The 16,216-nt window shown below is 42.9% G+C and overlaps 1 protein-coding gene across 2 annotated transcripts; it reads right to left on the bottom strand.

Moving 5' to 3' along the window:
- Window positions 1-260: 260 nt before the first annotated feature.
- On the bottom strand, window positions 261-15,871 carry mcm10 (minichromosome maintenance 10 replication initiation factor). Of its 2 annotated transcripts, none has more exons than XM_039791001.1 (18): window positions 15,624-15,871; window positions 14,435-14,486; window positions 14,062-14,343; window positions 13,292-13,510; window positions 12,969-13,109; window positions 12,620-12,827; window positions 12,359-12,524; window positions 11,303-11,470; window positions 6,535-6,651; window positions 5,284-5,480; window positions 4,815-4,909; window positions 4,417-4,530; window positions 2,906-3,397; window positions 2,514-2,644; window positions 1,950-2,063; window positions 771-916; window positions 633-675; window positions 261-533 (listed from the first exon to the last, which is right to left on the bottom strand). In XM_039791001.1, exons 2-18 carry the CDS (start codon window positions 14,439-14,441, stop codon window positions 450-452), a joined length of 2,724 nt encoding a protein of 907 aa, XP_039646935.1. In that variant the 5' UTR covers window positions 14,442-14,486; window positions 15,624-15,871; the 3' UTR covers window positions 261-449. The 2 variants fall into 2 exon arrangements, with proteins under 2 accessions (XP_039646935.1, XP_039646934.1); XM_039791000.1 differs by having other exon boundaries at window positions 12,969-13,112.
- Between the last annotated feature and the right edge of the window lie 345 nt (window positions 15,872-16,216).

Genomic DNA, 16,216 nt, shown 5'->3' on the forward strand with positions numbered 1-16,216 from the left:
GAAAGCGCAGCGCATAGTTACAAAAATTCAGAGGTGCACGACCAGTGGGCCAGCTGACCAATCAGAGCAGATAAGCATGTAAACCTGTTCTAGTAGACCCCAAGAGTTCAAATATGATGCTGAAAAGGAATATGATAGGGGCTCTTTAATGTTGCTGGATTAAGTTAAAACATGTTTGCTACATACTATTAAATATTATAGGATTCCAGATTAACACCAGAATCTGTGTGCTCAGCTTTTTCCGAAACGGACATTTGACATAAAATGTTGCAAATTATTGCTTTAATCATCTTCTTTCCATATCCAATATAATCAAAGACTTTCAAATCTCCATAATCAATTACACAACATCAGACTTTAAAAACATTATTCATACAAATGTAAAAATGCTACAAAGACACTTAAATTACAAAAATTATAAACAAAAAAAAAAATGAATCCTGGTGCATTCACTTCGTGCTGTTGAGGAACTTGCCGTGCTCCTCTCCTCGAGGCTGCAGAAGCTCTCCGGCGATCTTTGGTCCCTTTTTCTCCTGCAATAAAAAAAAAACGTAAAGAGCAACATCAGGTCTGAGTTCTTCCAATGTGAGAGAACAAGGAGAGGTAATCCATGAGTCAGAGAGAGATTTTACCTTCAGCATCCCATCACGCTCCCATTTAAACAGACCACAGTTACTGAAAGGGTAAAACATTAGTTAATGTACATATCATTTCATTGAAAAACTATCAAAGGAATGAGAAAGAGCTTGAGGAATATGTAATTAACGTACCTGCAGTGTTTGTTTGGCAGTCTGTCCAGAGCGATGGCTCTCTGTCCACAGGGGCATTTGAAGAAGCGTTTCAGGGCATCGTGCCACCGCAGGTTATGGTTCTCCTCCACACAACGATCTGCCGGCTTGAAGTAGGTGTAACCGCACTGGAAACAAAAAAGGAACATAACGGCTTACTTTTCCTTCTTCTAACGGAGACACAAGTCAACCCATCGTGCTGTACGGGTCTCCCCCTGTTTCTACATGTTCACCATTTCTAACAAAAACAAAACTCGCCTCCAAAATGATCAGCTCCCCTACACCAAACATCTCAGAACTGAACGATGGAGCCATCACACGCCTCGCCCTCACCATTGCCAATGACACCAATCACCCTCTAGGTCTACAGGACTCGGAGGTGTAGAAGGACCCGCTTTGGCAGAAGTTTTGTCGCTTCTGCCCTAGCGCTGCTGAACAAACTTGCTCGCTAGCTTTGTATAGATCCGGTGTTGTTGTAGTAAATGTTTCTATGGGTCTGTTTATATGTGCACCTTCCTCCACAGCGCTGTGGAGGAGGGTCTGGCTAGCATTCTACACAGCATTCTGGGATGGGAGAAAAACGTGCTCTGGTTTATTGGCATTTCTTTAAACCAATCACAATCGTCTTGGGCGGTGCTGAGCTCCGCACGGAGTCACCGTGCCGCTGCAAAATAGCCTCGGGAAGGAACTTGTTTTTGGTGGAACACGTGTACGTTCAAAAGTTGTTTTAGTCGTGCAACAGAAAACTCAGATTGGACAGATAGTCTAGCTAGCTGCCTGGATTTACCCTGCAGAGATCTGAGGAGCAGTTAACCGTAGTCCTCAGAAATCCACCGGAGTGTAAAATTCCAACATAACGAAAGCGGAAGGAAACGGACATCGGCTAAAAAGACATGCACCTGGCGGAACATCCGGCGGCACCGGAGCAATCCCGGAAGTGGATCATCGCGGACATAAACTATGTGTCTACCTGTCTTTATGCTATCTGTTGATCTATTTGTCCGTGTATATAGCCATGCGCATGAAACGGACTACGAAAACAAATCTCACTCATGGGACAATATCTATCTCAGTATTATTTCAAAGATCAATCTTAATTTTTATTTATTTATATATATTTATACATATCTGAACCAAATTGGTGTCAATTTAACTCAGTACCTTTTTACAGGATACAGCACGACACTTCATCTCTCTGATGCCCTTCATCTTCTCCTCCATCTGCTCCTTCTTCACCAGTGGATCAAAGTACTTCTCCTGCAGCTGGTACTCCGCCTGAGGGAGGGGGAGGGGGAGGGGGAGAGAGAGAGAGAGAGAGAGAGAGAGAGATTTATCATAATTATAATGTTTTCTTGTATTATTATTACATCAGATGTATTTACTCCTTGTCATTTTATATGTATGTTTGTTCTTATGCTTTGGCAACACAGATGTATTTTTTTTGTCATGCCAATAAAGCAACATGAAATTGAAATTGAAAATTGAGAGAGAGAGCGAGAGCCAGAGAGAGAGCGAGGAGAGAGAAACACATTCCGGCCGGAAAAGTCAGACACACTTTACAATGTTTTACATGTAGAAATGCAGCTGGATTTGCAAAATAAGAAGACAAGGGAGACCTCAGATCTACCTTATATCTACGGTATGTGCAACAGCTATAAATCTAAATGGGCTAAGCAAAACAAGTCTTAACAGATATAGCACATGGTGAAGTGCCACTGGTCGTACCGCCTGTAGTGCAGCTCCGTGGCGAGATTTGGCGTTGAGGATCTTTTGAAATTCCTCCGACTGGATGTAGAGGAGCTGCTCTCGCTTCTTCTTCAGGGCCGGCTCCTCTTCCTCATTACTGGACGATTCACCTGCACAGTGGGTTAAACGTCCGGTTATAACAAGCAACAATAAAGTCATTTTATATAGGACTTTACTGGGAGAGAAATTTTACATTTTACTAATCAAATCAAGTGCTCAAATGTCTTCACATTCACTAGTGAGCTCTTTGTGGTCGGTCATGAATTTCTTTTCTTATGTGAGCTGCTACCAAGTTAAATATCTAAACTCAGCTAGGTGCACGCTGGCGATATACGGTGGCTGTGAGAGCTCAGTGCGCTGCGACTGTGTACCATTGGGTGAGGTCAGATTCTTCTCCACTCGGGTGCTGATCTCATTGCCGTTACTCCTCTTCCTCTTCACAGCGTTGGGGTCTTCCTTTTCAAGCCCCGCCCCTTTGTTTCTCAGCTTCTTCAGAGCAGCCAGCTTGGCGGCTGATAGGCTGAGAGCGCTGGGGGCGGGCACCGGAGGCGGGCTGTTCTCAAAGAAGAGGATGTCCTCCCCCTCAGAGAAGCCTCGGCCCAGGGTGGGAGCGCGGGGAGCTGCGGGGCTTTGGGTGGCCTTGGGGACCTCAGAAGCTGCTTTCGGGGACATCAGACCATCTCGGCCCAGTGAGGACGTAGACCCGGGTCTGGGCCCCGCTGGGCTATGCAGCACCCTCTTCTGGATCTCGTCTGCCCGCCGCCGCCGGTTCTGCAGAAACTCCCGCTGCTTCTGTTTCTGCTGCTTCAGCAGGTCTGAGGCTGAGATGGACTGAACTGGAGCTCCCCCTGCATCTTTGGAGACTGAAGATGGATAATAAAAAGGTTAATAAAAATGGCGAAGGGCGGATTTGAATATTGACATAGAAAATGAACATCACTGGACTATATTCTAAATTGCTTTGAGATTCAAATGAACTTCTTATGTTCTTATAATCTACTTGTGGTCCTTTGGTGCTGAGATTAGAGCTGACATACTGCCTCTTGATATCTAAATGGGTCGGTAAGCTGCAGTGGAAGAATAATGGAATGTGTCCAGTGTGTCATCTGAGAGAAATAGAAAATGGGTATCATTTTGTTTTTCTTACTGCCCTTTGTACTGGAAATGTCATGACATTTTTAAATAATGATTTAAAGACTACACTAAGTGTGTTGATGGATATGAATGACTCACATTCGAGTGCGGATCGGGCTGCATTTTTCTGTCCGAGCCCGACCTGAACCCGACACAGTTAAAATCTCATTTTTTTCTCATACTAATGACACATATGTTTGTTTGTGTGGAAAGCCTTTTATTAAGCAACTGTAGGAAGGCATTCGGAAATGTCAACAGATGAGTGCATCAGCGCACACGGGGCAACAAGCGCACGTTAACACAAGCGCGCACTTACATAATAAGCTTTTTTAAATTTAAAATGTGCAATGCCTTATCACGCTGATGTGACCGAGCCCGACCCGAACCCAAACATCATTTCTAAATATCTGTCCGAACCCAGCCCGGCCCGTCGGGTATCCATCCTCTAACTCACATTGTCTGAAATGGTTGTTTGAAAAAGAGACCTTCAATTGACATCTTATTTAGGGAATGCATGGGAGTTCAGGAAGAAAATGTATCAGTCAAGGGTTAGGAACTGTTTCTGTTGCTTTTAATCAGATCACCTGGATCTGATTTGTGACCAGCGCAAATATTGATGTGTTGTAAATGTGTCTTATAATCCAATTAGGGACGGGCTGTTTGATGGCACTCGAATAGAATTAAAGTCATTCATTCATTCTCAGCTTAAGTGGTGAAAAAGGCACAGAGCTATTTCCAGGGGGCGTACCTGATTGGCTGCCCTGCGCCAAGTGCTTCTTCAGCTGCAGAGCTCCGGGGGTCGGCGCCGACAGCAGGCTCTTAAATTCATTCGTACAACCTGAAACTTCACCGGACTTCAGGGCTAAAAAAGAAAAGTAAAAAAATAAAAATAAAAAAAAGGGATTGTTCACCGTCAAGATTATAACTAAGTATTTTTTGTTAATTGGAGGTGATGTAATACAAGACATCCCCAAAAACCCAACGGGTCCTCAAAGCACAGACAAATGTATTGTAGACTTTTAGAAGCTGTGAAACCCCAAAATATTTCAATATTTTCAAAAGAGACAACTAGCCAAGGTTAACTGGCAGTCTTTGGGTTTGTGTGTATGAGTGTGTGTATGAGAGAGAGAGCCTATCAGTCCTTACCCAGCCTCTTGGCCTGATCCGCGAGCTGAGCCGAGCCTTTCACAAACAGCTTGCTCAGAGTCGTCTGGCCGGGTTTGTTCGGTTTGGACGCCGTTCTGCAACACAGAGACCTTTTACTGAAAATGCCCAGCGGCTTAGATTCTGCCCAGTCCCACACAGTGTTCCTGGCTTCGGAAGTTGCAGTTAGCCTGCACAATCTGACTTCAACAACACACTGTAAAAAAAATACAAACAGCATTTCTGCCAGAATCCAAATTGTACAGGGTTGTGGCCTCGGTATGCATCACTGTCTGCTGTCAGTTGAATTTTAAAATGGTGCCCTTTTATTACTACATTAAGTATTATTATTATTTGCATTCATCAGATACTGTGCATTAAACGGAAGGTTTGTAGAAAACAGGCAGGAAAAAAATAAAAAACACATTTAAAAGGAATAGACAATGAAACGACAACATCTAACATCACTCACAGTGAGGCGGCGCAGGCGGCCGAGGACACACCGCCGTAGTGGAAGCCGTCCTGACACAAACGCTCCTTCAGGCTGCCGCCCTTCCCCTTCAACCTGTTCGGAGCTTTTCCAGAAAAAGCCGACTGCAGCTCGGACCTCTTGGAGCTCATCTGCTTATACTGGGCCTTGACGTGATACTGACAGTACTGGCACTCGAACTGTAATCAAACAGCCACACAGAGACAAGTCAACTCACTTGTGCCTTTTGGACATTTTAGAAATCTGATTTTGGACTTTCAAACGTCTCCTTGTAGTTCCTTTACGTAGTTGTATTTCTTTTGCATCCTGGTTGTCCTGATCTGTTTATCAAACAGTTTTTCCATCTCGGAAAGTTTTACTGTCTATGTTCTTATGATGGTGCTGCTTCCTTTTCTGTGTTCTTTTCTTTGTAACTGACTCGATGTCATTGAAAATGAGGGCTGCCCCTCAATGATCTCTCGAGTGTAAATAAAGGTTGAATCAATGAAGAAAAAAAAAAAAAAAAAAAAAAAGATGTGATGGAATCCTGATCCCTGACACAAAAACTGCGTTCGAACCCTTTCCCTATCACGGAAATAGTGCAATATTTAGTGTGTTCGCCATTTTGTAATGGTGCTTGAATTCTCCGCGGTTAATTTCAGTGACTATATAGTCCACTGTAAAATACCCACTATGCACAACTAAGTTGCGTGTACATACTGTACGATGTTAGCCTGGTCCTACCAGAATCTCGCACATTTCATTTCTACAGAGAGTCTGGACACTCTCCATTGACAAGTGTTAACTTCCTTGAAGGCGGGTACTCTGTTGAAGTTTAAAACTATTGGATCTGCCCAGAGCCACTCTGGATCTGCCATAACCGATCGCTAACGTTTGGTCGTGACGTCGGCTTAGCATCGCTAGCCTTAGCCAACTCCTTCACCACTTACGGAGCGAGCTGGAAAATCAAACTGTTCCCAAACCCCCCGGGGGGGGGGCCACAACATCACGGCCACCAACACAACTCAAAGACTGTTCTTGCTCGGGCTTTAACTTCTGGATATTCGGCAGCGTTGCTACAACGGACCGAATGTCTTCGCTCGCATCTTTCTCCTCCTCATATTAATGTTAAAAAAACTCAAAGTGAAATTTTCATGCCATGGGACCTTTAATAAAACACTATATAGAGAATAGTGAGTGGGAACAGTTTCGAACACAGCTAAACACATGCACACACGGAGAAGATGGACCCACCATGTTGACGATCTGAGAGCAGGGGTCTCCGTTCTTCTTCATGCCCTTGCAGTTGCTGTAGTCCTGAGCCTCGCCCATCAGCAACACCTTCTGGGGGTTGTCCACCGTCAGGCTCACCTGCACACGTTCAACACAAGCTTTTATATCTGGAAAGGGAAACAGCTTACAGTAGTAACAAGCGATGATCATTGAAATCATGAAGTATACAAATGCATACAATATACAAAAATCAGCTCTTTCCCCGTGTTGCCTTGTCTCCCTTTTATTTCATTCTCCTTGTGGCTGGGACTCATTTTGTACTTTGTTTTACAGATTTATAATGTGTTGTCGTTGTTATTTTACTCAGTTACAATTAGTCAATGAATCGATGAGTTCATCGACAGAAAACTAATGTGCAAATATTTTGATAGCAATTTAATCATTTCAGTCAGGGTTTTTTTTTTAAGTAAAACTAGAAGGCAAGGCAATTAATTTACTTATATAGCACAATGCATGCACTAGAGCAATTCAAAGTGCTTCACAGAATAAAAACAAACAAAAACAGATTACACTTCAACAACAACAAAATATACAGGGACACATTAATGGTAAAAACAAGCACTGAACAAGGGGTGAAATTTGAAAAGAGTGAAAAAAAAAGAATCAGTTACAACTTCGGCAGTTGGTCTCCAGGCATGTGTTTTGCAAAGGTCCAAAGAGCAGAAGAAATATACGGACAAAATACCAGCTTGCCCTGATCCTGTGCCACCATCATATGTTCTATTGCTTTTTGTTTGTTTAACTGGTGGAACTTGCAAGAAGCAATGATTCTACCTCTCGAGCACCATACATAGGGCTCAATATTAAGCTTTTTCATGCATATTTGACGTTTGTTTAAAGGACCCCTAAGAGGCCAAGACATGAATAGATCTTTCAACATGCGGGTTAACAACATGAAGATGCAGCATTCCTCTAACGTTCATCCAAATCTGACCAGAGATCTGTCTAGGATTTCATGGTTTAAGGACCTTAAGACACAAAGAGCTAATGGGGACAAAGTTATCCTGATTAAGTACTGTCTTTACCTTTTAAATATTTTGGGTAATTTCTAATGCTGGCCTGTTGGTGTTTGCACCATGCTTGTAGTACGGATTAATAAATGCACCAAAGAAGATGTTCTGCTTCGTTTTGGCCTTGAGATGTCCAGCAGTCTGTGGGCTCTGTGCTTTTTCTTTAGACAAATTAAAAACCTCTCCGTAGGGCTCAGGGCGACCAGAGGATCTCATAGTACTCTGCTACGTACATGAAGAGGTAAACACATAGCCGGCAGAGCGGCCCTGAATGAGCAATCAGATGCTCACTCATCATTCAGAACACAGCGCAAACAGACTGGAATGCCCAGGAGGAAATTCAACCCCGAGGCGGGGAGCGATGGATGGACGGACACCCTTCCACTGCGATACCTTCACTGTGTCTTTGAGTCTTCCACATCTTATTCAGACCGTACAATCTTTTGCCAATAAATCTTCAAGTAATATATAACACCGATTAAGAAATGTCTTGATATATGGATAGAATTTTTTTTTTTTGTCCTTTTGCTCTAATCACTCCAAATTATTTTGCTAATTTGACTCTGGATGTCAAGCTGAAGTTTGTTATATCATTATACCAAAACTACATGTAGCCAAATCATAGGATTTATTGATTATTCCCAAAACAAAAAGTAAACTGATTATTGATCTTTACCAAATAATTCAAGTTTCTAGCAAACATTTTTTAATGGATATTGTACATTTCTGACAACCAGACAATAACCATGTATGATGCCGTTTAACCTTGTTTATAGAGATTATATTTTACAAATATTCTAAAGCATTTACGCTGAATTGCAGCTGTGTTTGAAAGGCTCTGTGATACTAAATAAACCTGTTTGGTCTTAAAGTCTAAAGCTACATGAGACTCGTAGTAAACCTGCAAAATGTCCCTGAAAGAAATGCTCCTGTGTTTTGAACGGAATTATTTTCTTTGGATGACCAACATGTACCTCCAGACAAAAACCTATATTTAGACCAACTTGTATTTTTGGGGGTTTAGGATAAAAGTGAGAACTCATGAGTGTTTGTCCCCTGAGTTATAATACATCAAACTAAGCATTTCATATTACACATGACTGTAGTGAGACTTCACATTTTAAACAGACCAACAAACTATTTTTAAAAGATTGTTTGTGTATAAACGCATTTTCTTTTCCTCAGCCGGGCATTAGAGAAGCTTTCTGTACCACTTCTTCTTCTGCTGCTTTTTCATGACCTGGCTCTGAAGCTCTACCAGCTGGGACCTCATGGTGCTCTCCGTCCTCTCCCACTCCTGCTCCTTTTCCTGCTGAGTCAGCTTCAGGCTTTCTGTGGCCTGAAGGAGGGATGACTTGTCCTCCTTCCACTCGTTGAGATGACTCTCCAGCTGCTGCTCAGCCTTCTTCAGATCAGCCAGGAGGGCGTCACTCATAGAGCTTTGCTCTCGCCATCTGAGCCACATCGGAGGCTCTCGTTTTCTCTCTCCTCCAGCACGGGAGGTTTTCTCCTGCTGCCACAGGACACGCTCACTCTCCAGCTGATGTTCTAACTTTTTCTTAAGAGAAGCTATGAGGTTCTTGTTGTTTTTGTCCTGCATCTCCAGCTGGGCTCTATGGGAAGCCTGGGATCTTTCCAGTATCTTCTTTCCCTCTTCCTGTTTTCGGAGAGCTTCCTCCATCTTGGTAAACTCATTCTTCAGCTCCTGAGCGTGAGCCCTCCCAATCTCCAGATCGCTCTCCAACCTCACGTTGGTGGTCTTAGCTACCGCGAGTCTCTGTCTTTCCTTACGAAGCTCCATCTTCTGAGTCTCCACTTTATTTTGAAGGGCCTCCTTCTCTCCCTTCATCTGCTCCAATTCAACTTTCAGGTCTTCAGTAATGAAGGTCTGCAGGTCCAGATCTTTTTGGGCTTTTTGCAGCATGTTGCTGATTTTTCCCAGCTGGGATTTCAGATACTGGTGGGAGTGGACACGTTCAGCCAGCTGGACTTTCAAGTCACACATCTCCCTCTGCATCAGCTCTTTCTCATGGCTCCAACTGCCGCCCTCTCTCTGTTGTTGGAGCTGATCGAGGACATCGGCCAGCAAGTCCTCTCGGATTATCAGGTGAACTCTTCCCTCAGATTCACTCTGGGTGAGCCTCGCCTCGCTGTCCTTCAGTTCACACCGTACTTGTTCTTCAAGTGAACTGAGATAGAAATTAATTTGCGGTTCAATCTCTCTGGAGTTGAATTCCATGTTTTCCAACTTTGTATTCTTCTGGACCATAGTGTTTTTTCTCCTGTTGCAAGGTGCACCTTTGGATTGTCACTGTCAAATGACTCTCTGATACAAACTGTCTGAGTGAATGCCTTGAGTCGGGCTGAGACGGGTCGCCGCTGCAACTTCTCCCTGCAACGTTCTTAAAAGGATTCATCTCGTCTCGAATCTTTGGTCTGACATGGCTTAAGAAATAAAATATTGATGTCTTTGTACAAGAGCAGTACACACAAGGATGCACCAGTTAGGATGCCATTTTCTCTAACTCCAGCACTCAGAAAGTACCTATTATTTACCACAGCAGACAATAAGGTCGTTTTTTTAATACAAATCTGTCCTATACTTTTTATGTTGGATTTAAAAAGTTTTTTAGTGCCAACTTAACTAGCCCACTACTCTATGATGTTCCCCTTTTCATGTTTGTCTTTTACATGTTAAAAGTTGTCTTAATAAGCGAAATATGAAGCTTTATCTGTAGAAGTTTAAAAGGTTCTGTTCTTTGGCGTTTCCTTTTTATATTTTCCCCTGATATGATATAATTATTAAGAAAATTCAATGATAGTTTGCAGACAACAACATCTGATTGGATAGAAGTCCATCACTCTCCCTTCATTTACACCGTCACAAACAAGAAGGAACAGTAGGTAAGAAGTCATAGCATGCATATGGCCTAGATTAGACACTTTGCTTTAAGTTTCATACAAAAGCCAAAATTGTGTTTGATTGACAGCTCTTCATGCGACAAACATCACCTCATCATTTGATTTGACCACAGCACGGCATTTTTTAGTTCATTAGACACTATAAACTGTGTCCAAACTGTGACTGCAGTGGAGATCATTCCCCATTCCTTATGTCATCTGAGATTAGAGGCTCTGAACTCAAACTGTCCTAAGGGTGTGTGCGTGTGAGTGTGAGTGTGTGTGTGTGTGTGTGTGTGTGTAGTTGGTAACAGCTTTGGCTTTTGTCGCCACATTCCTCTCTTAACACCTCTTTTTTAGCATGCATGACAACCTTACTGGCTATTTTCACCCAACACCACCAGTCTGTTTTCAGCTTTTATTGGCCGCCGCTTTAGTTGCCAGACCAGTCAATGACAAAAAAAGTCTTGAAACCAATTCAGTAAAACATAAATAAAACAAGGTTATCACTTTATTTTAGTGAAAAGCAGTTCATTTTTTGAGGGCAATGAGCTAACAGTGACACGGGACTTTAAATCCTTCTGCAATACTAACATTTACGCATAGTTCATCTATTTGTAAAATCAGCAGTGTTCGAGAAGGTTAAGATCCACATTAAAATATGACTTCTGATTGGTGGAAGTGACTTGAGGCTCTTTACACCGACAGCTGTAAAATGACTGCATCAATGTGAAGGTAATGAAAGTAAACACTGGTTTCTGCTGTCAGAACACTCTCTGCTGTATGTACATTGTATTCAGTTCAGACTGTCCACTCACCCCGTCATATCCTTCTTTCTGCTTCATGAGGTTTGGGTTGAGGAGTCCGATGACGGTGCCCGTCTCCGTTTTCCAGTGCTCTTTGTGAACTTCGCCGAACAGGAGCAGAGACACAAACACTTCCAGGTTATGGAGGTCGTTCAGTTTCCAGATGCTGAAGGTTTTGCCCTGAGGAGAGGAAGCACTCCATCAAAAATGTGACAGTACACAGTGCTTCAAATACATTTTCAGATCTGCCAAGTTAATTATAACTTTGGGTGAATTTCAGTGGCGTGTGGCCAATGAAATCCATTACTTTGATTCCCACCAATCAAGATTTGAAGCTGCCAGTTGGGAAAAATCTCTTACTGAATTGCTGTTAGCTTGGTCCCGGTCGGGATATACGACCAGGCTAACAGCCAGGACGTATTATACCAGGGGCCTTTTCTGTTCACTCAGCAGTGCTTTTGCCTTATTAGTATCAGCCTGCATTAAAATACAACAGGTGCATATTGCTGTTCAGTTAAGTTATTATTTAAAGTTGTGACAGCCTGGCTTGGCCGTCGTGAACCGCACCAAGCTGGGCTGCACAGATTAGACTAGGTCAAGCCTCGCTTTATCGGTTATCCTGGATTTATAAAGACTGCTTTTGTGAAACAGCCCCCTGGGCTCAGAAATAATGGAGCAACACCAAATTCTTAACAGCTTGGGTTTTCTGGTTCTGCTTTAGTGTTTTCTAATATTTTAGAGAAAGGCAAACAATGTGAGCAGCTGACAGACAGTGAGTGAAATATCTTTTTATATGGTGATGAACTAACGTATATTCAGCTAACAAACATGGCATGGATGTTGCTGTATCCTTGCTTCACCAAAGTTACTAGAAATAGCAAAATAGCAGAGCTCCACAGCTTCAAAAAACAAACATTCAGTATTATTGTTACGTACGATAGCTAAAAATGTCCTTAAATCACAACAAATTTGAGATGTGTGTGTAATTTGTATCCATTTACATATCACAGTACTGAGCCAAACACAGAGGGCTACAACCATGGATGGGAGGCTTGAGCATAGACCTACACTGCTGCTGCTTTGTTGAGTGACTTTGTTGACCAGCACAGCGAAAGTCACCCAATCGCTATCCTCCAGCTTCTCTCGAGCCGCGCGCTCCGGTACCTGGGACAGACGGATTAGACGGCGGTCGGCCATCTTGCGGTCCATCTCGCTGGAGGAAACGCGCGGTTTTCTGAATCAGAAAGGAGCCCAGCATGAGACTTTTTTCACTTCAGATTTTTTTTTTTTTATAAAAGGCCTGTGTTATCATCACTTCAGTGTCCTCACCTGAGCCGCAGTCCTGAGTATTTCTCAACCCCCACATCTTTAGGAAGGGGAGGAAGAGGAGAAGGTTTGGGCTGTCCTGCTGATGCAGCCAATGCAGGTTTGCTCTGAGAGGCTGGAGGTGAACGCACAGGATTGAAAGCTTGGCTGGTGCTCTCTACTGGCTGGAAGGAGCTGCCAAGCTTTATCTCCACCAGCGGCCCTCTGTCTTCTGATGAGAAAACCGTGAAATACACTCGAATAAATGCACAAGTATCATTTCTTTTGTACATAAATATACCATGAGTAAATCCAATGACAAAATGCTTTCAGTAATTCCGGTTTATGTAAATGCTTTGGGGATAGGTTTTACCTGGCGACGTGCTTGGTTTGGGATGATGAGCTAGCCGGGGTTTACGTTTGAAGGAGTCAGCATTGTTCAGCTGATCAAAAAAGTCAGAGGACTCCTGGAGCTTCAGATCTCCTCCTCTGACTGGAGCGGGTGAAGATGTTGCTGCTGTCAAAAGACAAGGAGAAAACAGAAACAAAATCGACTTTTGTTGCCACTGCAGTTATGTGCAGTTGTTTGGGTCTTTATCAATTTATTCTGTACTTCATGAGTAAAATAAAATAACAAAAGTGGCCAATGGACTGAATTTGTCAGCCAGTGTGGCTGGTGAACAACTAAATGTCTACCTGATTGTGCCTTGGTCTTCGGTGTGGTAGAGGTGGGTTTGGCCTGGGCCAGTTTGGCGGTCGGCTGTGGAGTGCGTGTCGGTTTGGGAGTGACTGGTTTTGGACGAGCCGTGCTCCCTGCAGCCGTGACCGGAGGGGAAGATGAGGTGGAAACCTTCTGGCTTGCTTCCAGCTGCTGCTGCAACCGCTGCATTTGCTCCTGCATGCGCCTCAGCTCATCTGAGGAAGGAAGACATAACGCCGGTAAACACAAACATTACATTGTACATCAACCAAAGGAGGATTAAGGCGGATTTATGGTTGTATGTAGGATCTACGCAGGGCCTACGTAAGTAGCCTGAGGTTTATACTTGTGGGCTGGTGTCTGCGTCGTTCTAGCATATCTCTTTAAGAGAGGGCCGGCATGTGTGTATGCTGGGAAGTGAGTGGTAGAGCAAGCGAGAGAGTGACGGGGATTAGCTTTGGAGCGAGTACCGACTCTAGAGATATAGAGGGAGAAACAAAGTGTCTCCCCTGTGCACACTAACCTGATTTTATGTTGTTTACAGAGGAGAGAAGGACAACCTGGAATTGAGTAAGGGGGGAATGCGACGCTACCAAACCACAGCCAGATGGACCAATCACAGTTGTTGCATTCTGCATCGGCACGATGTGTAGTTAAATTTTTTGATAGGTGCACGTCAGACTACGGCGTACCTACGCATGTACCTACGGAGTAGATTTAACGCAGGACCATAAATTGGGCGAGAGGAGACTTTAGTGGCACAAACCTTGTAAATCCTCCTTTGACCTGTCCAGGCTCTCGCAGGCTTCTCCACCACTTTCTTTTCTTTTAGTGTCTTTCTCTTCATTTTCAATGTCTTCCACATCTCCAAAGAGATCCGACACATCTCGCCCTTCCTCCTCGACGCCCTCTTTGTACTCTTCTTCCTCGTCATTGTCGGCATCAAACAGGCCGTCCAAGTCGTCTGCCTGCTCCTGACCGCCCTGCTCTTCTCCGACTCCCTCGCTCTCAGCCAGCAGCGCCGTCAGAATGTCCAGATCATCCTCACCTGGACAGAGAAGACATAAACGGACTGATGTTGTGATCTATTCATAAAGTTGTACTTCAATGTGTTTTAAATCCAATGATGCTGTACTTACTTTCCATTTTAGAGATGTGAATGTTGGTACTGATTTTAGATGAACTGGTGACCTACGAGAAGGCAGACACTTATGTTATTGTGTGGAGTGAAGGAAAGACTAATTTGGCAGTTCTTATAATAACATTGTTTAGAGACCTAAGAAAATAAGACTGGATCAGAAAGCCTGGCCTCAGTGGCCTGCTTTCTCTCTAGAAAATAAAATTGGAAACATAGGCTAATTTAAATGAGTCACTGTGTGTTGTTTACTGTATTTTCTCAGGTCAGCTTAGTACCTACATCAATTGTAGCATCTCTCCCCTCTTATTTGCTGCAACAATGCAACAATGACTATTTATTCTCATTTTGCATAATGTTGTTAAACAGCATGTTTATCAGTACAACATTTAGCTGCAGTTTCACTGTTTAATTTGCACTTTAGCAGTTATATTCTGTGCATTTCTGTTTCATGTTTTAACGCACACGCTACTGTATAATATCCCAATGCTCTGATGCAAGTTGGAATGTGGATAGGTGTTTCTTGCACCCTTACCCTAAATCAAATGTTTACATGGGCAAATATGTCATTCAACCAGTGTCACACTACATTACACTGTAAAAAATAGTATAACACTATAATGTATTTGTATATTGTTAAATTCCTGTCTTGAGGGTTAAAAATTACTGGCACAAGCAATGTCTCACTAAAAGTTGGCTGTGTAACCACACCGGTAAATTATTTTCTTGTAAAAACAGCACACATAGTGGCATAAATTACGTAATGGAAAGAAATGTCATATTGTGGAAGCACCATGACCAATACAGTGTGTATCACGCAAAACTGCCGACCCAACATCTGGTCTATCTGGCCAGTGAACCAAAACGTTGTGCAGGCAAAACATAGGCTGACTATATTGGAAAGAAACTTCTATTTAAAAAGATGAGTGAAGAATTGAAATTCGGGTTCAGCCTCTGTGTCAGGGGAGGCTATGGCCTGCTTCACCGGACCCCTTTAAACTGACAGACAGTTCAACATTGTAAGTTTAACTAAGAAATAGCTACATGTCAACATTTGGGGGTGTGAATCTCGCTTTCTTTCTTCTGTGAACATCAAAATGAAAAGTAAATTAAAGGTTATCTTTAAAATAAACTGTCTATGTATTTGTATGTTTAACGTTAGCTACTCAAAGATAATAAGATAGCCAACTTACCTCTGGTTCTAGAGCTTGACGGTAATGTTACAGCTTTGTGTCCTTTGCTAGCTCTAATACAAATTTGATGGATTTTTCAACTACTTCCAACCTGTCAATGTGTTGTTTGTTCCCCAATAATTAGCACTGCGCGTAGTTATGTACAAGTCATGGGTTATATTTGATAAAAATCGAGATATTAATCTTGTAGCTAGTCTTTACAACCTGCACTCGGAGCGAGCATAGAGAGCGAGCATTGAGAGCGAGGGGAGGAAATCTAAACTGGCGCTAAACGAAGGACCCTACTGTGTTGTCAAAGTTCTGGTAGCTGCCCAACGATCTGCCTAACTGAAAATAAAATGTCCATGTCGTACAAGAAAGGATTGAATTCATTCAAAGTAAATACCATTGTGAGATACAAATAATATCGAACAACACACATTTCTGCTGATATTGATTGTGATGCAATGGGTTGAGGGGTCATGTGGCAGTCATAGTTTTGATTGTATACTTATACTTCAATACTAACACTAGTAGTCGCCAAAGTCACACACCACAACACCATATTCTACTGCACAATAGCATACATTTCCAAAACAAGGCTTCAAGTCACG

The sequence above is a fragment of the Perca fluviatilis genome, chromosome 23, assembly GCF_010015445.1.
Source record: "Perca fluviatilis chromosome 23, GENO_Pfluv_1.0, whole genome shotgun sequence".
In the NCBI taxonomy this organism is placed as follows: domain Eukaryota; kingdom Metazoa; phylum Chordata; class Actinopteri; order Perciformes; family Percidae; genus Perca; species Perca fluviatilis.

Coding starts and splice junctions, on each gene's coding strand:
- mcm10 (XM_039791000.1), bottom strand. Junction 13,511..14,061: donor GTCAAAGGAGGATTTACAAG/GTTTGTGCCACT, acceptor TTCCTTCCTCAG/ATGAGCTGAGGCGCATGCAG. Junction 917..1,949: donor GTGCTGTATCCTGTAAAAAG/GTACTGAGTTAA, acceptor TTTTGTTTCCAG/TGCGGTTACACCTACTTCAA.